General features: G+C 46.3%; 1 protein-coding gene across 1 annotated transcript in view; it reads right to left on the bottom strand.

Moving 5' to 3' along the window:
* Window positions 1-7,441: 7,441 nt before the first annotated feature.
* LOC137562461 (probable carboxypeptidase X1) overlaps window positions 7,442-11,300 on the bottom strand; it is a 114,239-nt gene continuing 110,380 nt past the window's right edge. Inside the window, exon 14 of the mRNA XM_068273827.1 lies at window positions 7,442-8,702. Coding sequence (XP_068129928.1) covers window positions 8,437-8,702 — 266 coding nt within the window. The 3' untranslated portion in view covers window positions 7,442-8,436. The remainder of the gene's footprint in view (window positions 8,703-11,300) is intronic.

Here is an 11,300-nt window from a genome sequence, read left to right as displayed (position 1 = left end):
GTGCTGCTTACAGTTCCATGATTGATTACTGTCACTTGTGAATGTGAAGGAAAACGTGATGGTAGAAAGGACTGGCGTGGTTTAAAACACTAGAGGCTTGGATATACGTTATTACAGGTGAAACCCGAAACAATTGTATATCGTGGAAAAGTTCACTTATTTCAGTAATTCCAACATAAAAGGTGAAACTAACATATGAACGAGGAACCCTCTGCAGGTGTTTTGGAGGAATTAGCTGATTAGAGTCTGACACTCTGAGCCGAGAATGTTGAACCTTTTCACAATAGGCTAATGGGCTGAGATTTTGGGGTTCTCATAAGCTGTAAACCATCAAAATGATAACAAATAAAGTCTTGAAATATCTCGCTTTGCACATAATGAGTCTATTTCATATATTAGTTTAACCCATTAAAGAGAACCCGAGGTGGGATTTAAGAATGCCATTAGGATACAGAGTCTGGTTGTGCATACTATCACCAGCCTCTGTTGCCGTATAGTGTGCCCCCCCCCCCCCCCCCCCCCCGCGCTCTGCTGTCCCCGTAATAAAAACCGCAGTGCTAGCGACATGCAGGTTGGAGGGAAGCGGCGATATAGAGGAGGCGGGGGAGCGGCACTGACTAGGTAACATATAACACATAGGTAAACAGCGTGCTAGCGACATGCAGGTTGGAGGGAAGCAGCGATATAGAGGAGGCGGGGGAGCGGCACTGACTAGGTAACATAACACATAGGTAAACAGCGTGCTAGCGACATGCAGGTTGGAGGGAAGCAGCGATATAGAGGAGGCGGGGGAGCGGCACTGACTAGGTAACATATAACACATAGGTAAACAGCGTGCTAGCGATAACCTGCATGTCGCTAGTACGTCGTTTTTTATTACAGGGGACAGCAGAGCGCAGGGGGGGGGGGGGGGGGGCCTGGGGGTACACTATACGGACACAAAGGTTGGTGATAGTGTGCACAACCAGCCTCTGTGCCCTACTAACATTCTTAAATCCCCCCTCGGGTTCTCTTTGAGTTGAATTACAGAAAAAAATTAACTTTTGCACGATATTCTAATTTTTTGAGTTTCACCTGTATGTTACATTTTGGGCTAGCAAGGCTGCACTCTAAACCCACCGCTATGTCTTTTGCTCATTTGTTCTTTGTGGTCCATGTGATCAGCTTGTACTGAGGGGCGTGACTGAGAGCTTGATAGGGGAGTGTCTTAAAGTTGACCCTCTTTATTTCCTCTGAATGTCAGGTGATATGATGATATCCTACTCTTCCCAGGAGCATTAGGAGCCTACGGTCCGCCACCCGAACAATATGGCGGCACAATACAAAACGGAGGCTTGTTAAGCAATAACATTTTATTGAAACGTGGTGATGTCACTTGACTAGCAAGTATAGATAGGAATGCCAGCATTTCACTGCAGCTCGTAACAACAAACATCATTAGAAGTGAAACTATTATTATGTACACAGCTTGTTCGGCACAGACCCAGCCTGTAAGAACAACATCCGATCACTCATCACAGTCCTCACCGACAACACATGGTCCCACTGAATCTTGTGGTCATTACTGGAAAGGGGGGGTCCCAGACGAGGATTGGAAAGACAATGTGGACAACACAGATTTACATATAGCTCAGCAATCGCTTCTTATCAAAACTTTTGGTTATTGAGAACCAAGCTTTTAAAGCAAACGTGAAGTGAGGAAACTGACATCAGGTTAGATGCACACCTGTGTAGAAGGAAGGTTCTGGATAGCATAGAGCCAACTTGGTCCATCCTATCATCTCTCACTTGAAGTTCTAAGACCAGCTGTGTCTTAGGTTCTCCTTGGCAGGCTTTTGTAGTACTCACATCCCCGAGTGCTTCCAAAGACTGGCGCATCCATGCTGCACATGCCCAAGCGCGGACTTCTGCCTGCGCAGCACGGATGCTCTCGTCATCTTCAGACGTACTCTCCCATGATTACTTTCGAAGGCTGCCCTAGTCGGTCAAATAACTTCAACAGTGGATGATGCTGGAGCAATGGGACGGAGAGAGGATCAGAAAGGTTCTGTGGAATCCAGAGCCCTCAGTCTACATAGGAAAGTATGTAACCTGGAGCGAGCTTCCTCACTTCAGGATATAGAGGCTGATTCACAAAGCTCATCAGTATTCACCTTACTCATGTTTAAACCGCAAGTCCCCAACCACTAGGCAGCTTTCACACGGATCGCTGACATTTCTGGACTCTTTTTTTTTATATATTTGCATTTCTGCGCTTTGCAGTTTTTTGGCTCCAAATCTTTTGGTTTGTAGGCCTTTTTTTTTTTAAATGATAATTTTTAATCATACCAATGAAGTTAATTTACATGAAAAGGTATCTAGTCGGCTTCAAATTCGCATTTGTTTTTTGCAATGCTAAAGCAAAAAATCACAGTTTCCATCGGCTTGCGTTGATGTGCAAATCACCCGACCTTTGTGATAAAAAAAGCATATGTGCTTTCCGAACTTTTCCTGCCAAATATTTGCATGTGAAAAATCACAGGACATCGCAAGTCAAATGCAATACCATGGGCTTGCCTTAGATACGCAGTAAATGCGATGCCATGGGATTGCCTTAGATACGCAGTAAATGCGATGCCATGGGCTTGCCTTAGATGCGCAGTAAATGCGATGCCATGGGATTGCCTTAGATACGCAGTAAATGCGATGCCATGGGCTTGCCTTAGATGTGCAGTAAATGCGATGCCATGGGATTGCCTTAGATGCGCAGTAAATGCGATGCCATGGGATTGCCTTAGATACGCAGTAAATGCGATGCCATGGGCTTGCCTTAGATACGCAGTAAATGCGATGCCATGGGCTTGCCTTAGATACGCAGTAAATGCGATGCCATGGGATTGCCTTAGATGTGCAGTAAATGCGATGCCATGGGATTGCCTTAGATGTGCAGTAAATGCGATGCCATGGGCTTGCCTTAGATGCGCAGTAAATGCGATGCCATGGGATTGCCTTAGATACGCAGTAAATGCGATGCCATGGGATTGCCTTAGATGCGCAGTAAATGCGATACCATGGGCTTGCCTTAGATGCGCGGTAAATGCGATGCCATGGGCTTGCCTTAGATGCGCGGTAAATGCGATGCCATGGGCTTGCCTTAGATGCGCAGTAACTGCGATGCCATGGGCTTGCCTTAGATGCGCGGTAAATGCGATGCCATGGGCTTGCCTTAGATACGCAGTAAATGCGATGCCATGGGCTTGCCTTAGATACGCAGTAAATGCGATGCCATGGGCTTGCCTTAGATACGCAGTAAATGCGATGCCATGGGATTGCCTTAGATACGCAGTAAATGCGATGCCATGGGATTGCCTTAGATGTGCAGTAAATGCGATGCCATGGGATTGCCTTAGATGTGCAGTAAATGCGATGCCATGGGATTGCCTTAGATGCGCAGTAAATGCGATGCCATGGGATTGCCTTAGATGCGCAGTAAATGCGATACCATGGGATTGCCTTAGATACGCAGTAAATGCGATGCCATGGGCTTGCCTTAGATACGCAGTAAATGCGATGCCATGGGCTTGCCTTAGATGCGCAGTAAATGCGATGCCATGGGATTGCCTTAGATGCGCAGTAAATGCGATGCCATGGGATTGCCTTAGATGCGCAGTAAATGCGATGCCATGGGATTGCCTTAGATGCGCAGTAAATGCGATGCCATGGGATTGCCTTAGATGCGCAGTAGATGCGATGCCATGGGATTGCCTTAGATGCGCAGTAAATGCGATGCCATGGGATTGCCTTAGATGCGCAGTAAATGCGATGCCATGGGATTGCCTTAGATGCGCAGTAAATGCGATGCCATGGGATTGCCTTAGATGCGCAGTAAATGCGATGCCATGGGATTGCCTTAGATGCGCAGTAAATGCGATGCCATGGGATTGCCTTAGATGCGCAGTAAATGCGATGCCATGGGATTGCCTTAGATGCGCAGTAAATGCGATGCCATGGGATTGCCTTAGATGCGCAGTAAATGCGATGCCATGGGATTGCCTTAGATGCGCAGTAAATGCGATGCCATGGGCTTGCCTTAGATACGCAGTAAATGCGATGCCATGGGATTGCCTTAGATACGCAGTAAATGCGATGCCATGGGATTGCCTTAGATACGCAGTAAATGCGATGCCATGGGATTGCCTTAGATGCGCAGTAAATGCGATGCCATGGGATTGCCTTAGATGCGCAGTAAATGCGATGCCATGGGCTTGCCTTAGATGCGCAGTAAATGCGATGCCAAGGGATTGCCTTAGATACGCAGTAAATGCGATGCCATGGGATTGCCTTAGATACGCAGTAAATGCGATGCCATGGGATTGCCTTAGATGCGCAGTAAATGCGATGCCATGGGCTTGCCTTAGATGCGCAGTAAATGCGATGCCATGGGATTGCCTTAGATACGCAGTAAATGCGATGCCATGGGATTGCCTTAGATGCGCAGTAAATGCGATGCCATGGGATTGCCTTAGATGCGCAGTAAATGCGATGCCATGGGCTTGCCTTAGATGCGCAGTAAATGCGATGCCATGGGATTGCCTTAGATACGCAGTAAATGCGATGCCATGGGCTTGCCTTAGATGCGCAGTAAATGCGATGCCATGGGATTGCCTTAGATGCGCAGTAAATGCGATGCCATGGGATTGCCTTAGATGCGCAGTAAATGCGATGCCATGGGATTGCCTTAGATGCGCAGTAAATGCGATGCCAAGGGATTGCCTTAGATACGCAGTAAATGCGATGCCATGGGATTGCCTTAGATACGCAGTAAATGCGATGCCATGGGATTGCCTTAGATGCGCAGTAAATGCGATGCCATGGGCTTGCCTTAGATGCGCAGTAAATGCGATGCCATGGGATTGCCTTAGATACGCAGTAAATGCGATGCCATGGGCTTGCCTTAGATGCGCAGTAAATGCGATGCCATGGGATTGCCTTAGATGCGCAGTAAATGCGATGCCATGGGATTGCCTTAGATGCGCAGTAAATGCGATGCCATGGGATTGCCTTAGATACGCAGTAAATGCGATGCCATGGGCTTGCCTTAGATGCGCAGTAAATGCGATGCCAAGGGATTGCCTTAGATACGCAGTAAATGCGATGCCATGGGATTGCCTTAGATGCGCAGTAAATGCGATGCCATGGGATTGCCTTAGATGCGCAGTAAATGCGATGCCATGGGCTTGCCTTAGATGCGCAGTAAATGCGATGCCATGGGATTGCCTTAGATACGCAGTAAATGCGATGCCATGGGCTTGCCTTAGATACGCAGTAAATGCGATGCCATGGGATTGCCTTAGATGCGCAGTAAATGCGATGCCATGGGCTTGCCTTAGATGCGCAGTAAATGCGATGCCATGGGATTGCCTTAGATACGCAGTAAATGCGATGCCATGGGATTGCCTTAGATGCGCAGTAAATGCGATGCCATGGGATTGCCTTAGATGCGCAGTAAATGCGATGCCATGGGATTGCCTTAGATGCGCAGTAAATGCGATGCCATGGGATTGCCTTAGATGCGCAGTAAATGCGATGCCATGGGATTGCCTTAGATGCGCAGTAAATGCGATGCCATGGGATTGCCTTAGATGCGCAGTAAATGCGATGCCATGGGATTGCCTTAGATGCGCAGTAAATGCGATGCCATGGGCTTGCCTTAGATGCGCAGTAAATGCGATGCCATGGGATTGCCTTAGATGCGCAGTAAATGCGATGCCATGGGATTGCCTTAGATGCGCAGTAAATGCGATGCCATGGGATTGCCTTAGATGCGCAGTAAATGCGAATTTCGCAAAAATGCAATTCATGCAAAATTTGTTGTGTGTATGTGAAAGGGGCCTGAGGAGAGATTAGTCATGAGATAAGGGGCTACATTCACATAAGGGTAATAAAATGTACCTGCAGCAAAGTTACCGGGTTTAAGAAATCTACATAGAAGGTTATGTAAATTGCGCACCTCATATTATACATGCAGCATTTCTGTTACGTTATACAAGGGATGAGGGAGTTAAAAGAATTCATACTTACCTTGGGCTTCCTCCAGCCCTATGACCACCATTTCCTCCCTCGCTGTCCTCCCGTATGCCTCCGTTTGCCTGCTATCGGCCCTGGTAATCCGCCTTGAGTCACATCAGTCAGTCCACGTCGCCAAGAGCGTTCTGCGCCTGCACAGTACTGCCTGCACAGGTGTACAGCGCCCCTGCTCTTAGGTTAGCTTTTAAGATTTTTTCAGGCAATAGCCATCAAATTCAATCACTCTGAATGGGACACAAGGCGCCTTTGTCCTGTGACAAACACTAGAGGTGGAACACTACAGGCATCTAGTGCTCATGTAAGGTACGTGACAACAGGCCTCTAGTGTTCGGGCCTTTAGTGTTTGTCACGGGACACAAGCGCCACAGGAGAGAAGAGACAGGGAGGAGCTTCCAGTGGGGATGGAGAGAAGACATGCGTCTGTGGACAAGTGAGTGTAAGCTCTGCTACCAACACTCTGTATGGTCGGGGGCACATAGACAGGGAAAAAGACCTGGGGGCCTGGCAAGCAGAGGCGGCTCCACAGATATTCAGTAGCTTTCATGCTGAAGTCTGTTTAAGATCTGTGCCTATTGTGTGTGGAGGGATTCGATCCTTCTCAGATCACATTTGATCTATCTCATGGTTGCAACTGTTGGCCATCTACAGTATAAATTGTATGGCCACCTTAAAGGACAACTAAAGTGAGAGGAATATGGAGGCTGCCATATTTATTTCCTGTTAAACAATACCAATTGCCTGGCAGCCTGCTGGTGTATTTGGCTGCAGTAATGTCTGAATAACACCAGGAACAAGCATGCAATTAATCTTGTCAGATCTGACAATAAAGTCTGAAACACCTGATCTGGTGCATGCTTGTTCAGGGGCTATGGCTAATAGTATTAGAGGCAGAGGATCAGCAAGGCAGCCAGGCAACTGGTATTGCTCAAATGGAAATAAATCTGGCAGCCTCCATGTCCCTCTCGCTTTAGTTGTCCCAAAACTGAACTGAAAAATAAAAGTCTGAATAAACATAAACAGGTCATACTTACCTCCCAGGAAATCAGCTTATCGATCTCTTTCTCCTCTCCCACGTCCTGTTTGTCCACTGTGATTGGAGGAATTCTCCGTCCTCCTTTTTTAAAAATGGCGATGACCCCGTAACTGGTTCTGAGCACTCCATTAACTGACATAGTGGAAAAGGGCCCTAAGGCTTTCAGTTCTGACAAAATCCTGTCTGGATTGGAAGGGGGCTTTGTTAAAAGAAAATGGTGAGCTTCTGAGAGGAACTGATGGTGAGGCAAGTATGTAATATTCATTTGCAGGTGCATCATTTTAAATAGACTCTGAAGTCTCGCTAAAATGCCGTTTTTGCTTCACTAACTTCATTAGCCCTAATGCCCTACCTAAAACGCTGCATCCTCGCGGTTTAGATCGCTACAAAAAAACCCAAATCCCAGGGCAAAAATCCACGACTTTGTTGGTCGTGGATTTTGCTGCTGGGGGAGGCAGAGCTTCGGGCTGTAGCTCTGCCTCCATTTTCGTCAATCAGAGCTAATCTCCGCCTCACCCCCGCCCCTCTCAGTGAAAGAAGACTGAGAGGGGCGGGAGGAGGCGGCGACCAGCGCCGAATGACGGGAGTAGAGGCAGAGCTACTGCTCAAAGCTCTGCCTCTACAGGAAGCACTGCCCAAATCTCCCCCCAGCAATTTCAGGGGGTTTTATAGCTATTTCAGCCGCGGGGATGCTACGTTTTAGGTAGGGCATTAGAGCTAATGAAGTTAGTTAAGTAAAAACGGGATTTTAGCGAGACTTCAGAGTCTCTATAAACAACTTGCAACAAGTGTTGCACATATAAAGTGAGTTCTGCACACGTGAATTTTAAAGACCTTTTGTGAATATACCCCAAGGTGAGATAGTTTGTGAGATGAACATATAAAGAATAAACACTGATAAGTTGTGTGTCCCCCTCTATTCTAGTCATTGACACTAGCAATGTGTCCCATTCTCTCCATTTCTATGGTACCAGTATTTTTTGTTTGAGAAATACTTCCTCTTACCAAACCTACATTTGAAAACCAAGTGTCTCAGTGGATTTACCAGGAATATTTTGGCAAAGTAACCGCTACAGTTTGTGACACTCTAGAGAAGAGACGTCATTCCCTTTGATGGTACATCCATAACTATCTGAATGTCTCCTACGCTATTATCTGACATCAGCCTCACAGTATATAAATGTGCGTAGCAGTTCCTTTGGAGTTTCCCATCAAGGGTAATACAGATGAGAAGCAGCAAATAAGAAGATTTCGGGCTGAGGAGTTCTAAGAAGCTCCTGGACTTTGGGCTCATTGGTTTCCTGTCTCCTCATCGATGGTCACACAACGCTCGTCCCTCACTTGGACTTCTTGGCGCTGGCCTTCAGCTTGCGGTTCCTGATCTGACGCAGACGTAACAGGAGTTCTTTGGGCAACTTCCCTCCCTTGGCCAGTAGCTCCTTCAGACGTTGCTTTGGAGTTTTGGAGATGTAGAAGTTACAGATGGTGGCTCTGTCTTCGTAAGAGACGTGGCAGGACTTGGTGGATGGGTGGTAACCCTCAGCTTTAGCAGTGACCTCATAGTCTCCAGGGTTAAGAAGACGCCAGTAGTCGCCATCCACAGCTTAAGAAAGAGAAAACAGAATGTTTCTGCAAATCATAACTGTAATCGCACAACTGCTGGTTCATTTCACCAATCCCAGTATGTTGTGATATGGCCAAGTGAGGCCTGCAGAGCAGAGAAGGTTTAGTAAATCCAGTGCAAGCCTGCTCTTTTGTTTATTCTCTACCTTGTTCTCCAGCTTTAGTGCATCAACCGCTGTGTTACACCCTACCATCCAACACCTATCAACAAGCCTTTAACCACTTTCCCCCCGCCCGTACGAATTTTCCCCCGCCCGTACGAATTTCTCCGTCCCTTTTTCCATCCTTTAACACCCAGGGACGGAGAAATCCGTACTTTCCGCGCTCCCGCCGCTGCCCGCGCTCCCGCTCGCTCTAGCGCGCATTCCCGCTGGTAAGCACGCCGCTGGCCGCTCGCCCGGACCGGCAAAATCCATTCCCGTTCGTTGATCTAAGCCCCGCAATGATCCGCTGCTTCTCCGATAATCAGCGCGATCATTGTGGAAAAAAAAACGTACCCAGCCTCCTACTACTTCCTCCAAGCGTCCGGAAGGACGCTTGGAGCTCGCATTAAACAAAAACTTACTGGTGCCATCTTGTGGCCAAATAGTAAAACTACACCCTAAACATTTTTCACATACAAATGAATTAGTTATACACAAAAAATTAACTCATTACCTCCCAAACTCCCCATTTTTTTTTTGTAATAAAAATTTTTTTTAAAAATTTACAATTAAAAAAAATACATAAATAGTTACCTTAGGGACTGAACTTTTTAAATGTTTATGTCAGGAGGGTACAACACTGTTACTTTATAAACTATGGGCTTGTAATTAGGGATGGACGCAAAACTGAAAAAAATGCAACTTTATTTCCAAATAAAATATTGGCGCCAAACATTGTGATAGGGACATAATTTAAACGGTTTTATAACCGGGACAAAAGGGCAAATAAATTTCATGGGTTTTAATTACAGTAGCATGCATTATTTAAAAACTATAATGGCCGAAAACTGAAAAATAATTAATTTTTTTCCACATTTTTCCTATTTTCCCACTAAAACACATTTAGAATAAAATAATTCTTGGCATAATGTCCCACCTAAAGAAAGCCTAATTGGTGGCGGAAAAAACAAGATATAGTTCATTTCATTGTGATAAGTAATGATAAAGTTATAGACAAATGAATGGAAGGAGCGCTGAAAGGTGAAAATTGCTCTGGTGGCCAGGGGGTAAACCCCCTCAGTGGTGAAGTGGTACTTAGCCCATTATTACCCTGATCACATGACAGTGCAGTGCTCTCACTCTTTATTCTTGGCCCCTCTTATTATTCTGATCACATGACTGCTTAACGCTAGCACTATAGTTCTTGCCCTTCCCATTACCCTAATCACATAACAGTACAGCGCTGTCACTCTGTAGTCCTGGCCGCTCCCATTACCCTGATAAGATGACAGTAGAGCAATGTCACTCTTTATTCCTGGGCCCTCCTGTTATCCTGATCACATGACTGCTTAACGCTAGCACTATAGTTCTTGCCCCTTCCATAACCCTAATCACATGACAGGACAGTGCTGTAACTCTGTAGCCCTGGCTCCTCCTATTACCTAGATCACATGACAGTACAGCACTGTCACTCTTTTGTCCTAGCCCCTTCAATGACACTCTGTAGTCCTGGCCCCATCTGTTATTCTGAGCACATGACTGCCCAAATGCTGTCACACTGTACTTCTGGCCACTCCCAATTACCTGATCACATGACTGCACAAATGCTGTCACTCTGTAGCCCTGACCTCTCCTATTACCCTGATCACATGACAGTACAGCACTGTCACTCCCCTCCACTCCAATTTTTAGTCCCTCCAATTACCCTGATCACATGACAGTACCACACTGTCACTGTCCCATTACCTTCATTACATGACAGCACAGCACTCTGTAGCCCTTTATCCTGATCACATGACAGCACTGTGCTCTCACTCTGTAGTTCTGGCCACTCCCATTACCCTGATCACATGACAGCATTGTGCTCTCACTCTGTAATCGTGGCCACTCCCATTACCCCGATCACATGACAGAACAACACTGACGCTCTTTATTCCTCACCCCTCCCATTACCCCGATCACAAGACAGTACAACACTGACACTCTTTATTCCTCGCCACTCCCGTTACCCTGATCACATGACAGCACTGTGCTCTCCCATTGTATTCCTGGCCCTTCCATTCTCCTGTTCATATAACAAGACAAAACACTGACACTCTAGTCCTCACCCCGCCCATTATCCAGATCACATGACAGTACAACACTGACACTTTTTAGTCCTGACACCTTCCGAGAATACAGTATAAAAAAGGATATGATTTCAGATACAGATCAGAGATTACAAGCTGAATGTAGTCAGGATGTACAGAGTATTTATAGTTTTGGGAAGAGAAATCATAGCTCTATTTAAAGAGAACCAGAGATGAAGCACCCTCTTGTATTTTACCTTATAAATCAGTGGGAACATGACAGTAAACATCTAATCTGCCCTTTGTTTCATTGTTCTCTGTGTAATCTGACTGTTATCACCTCTGATAAGAATCCCCGACTGAGAA

This window comes from Hyperolius riggenbachi, chromosome 1, assembly GCF_040937935.1.
Source record: "Hyperolius riggenbachi isolate aHypRig1 chromosome 1, aHypRig1.pri, whole genome shotgun sequence".
In the NCBI taxonomy this organism is placed as follows: domain Eukaryota; kingdom Metazoa; phylum Chordata; class Amphibia; order Anura; family Hyperoliidae; genus Hyperolius; species Hyperolius riggenbachi.
The sequence above is the reverse complement of the archived record's forward strand: the minus strand, read 5'-3'. Positions and strand labels throughout refer to the sequence as shown.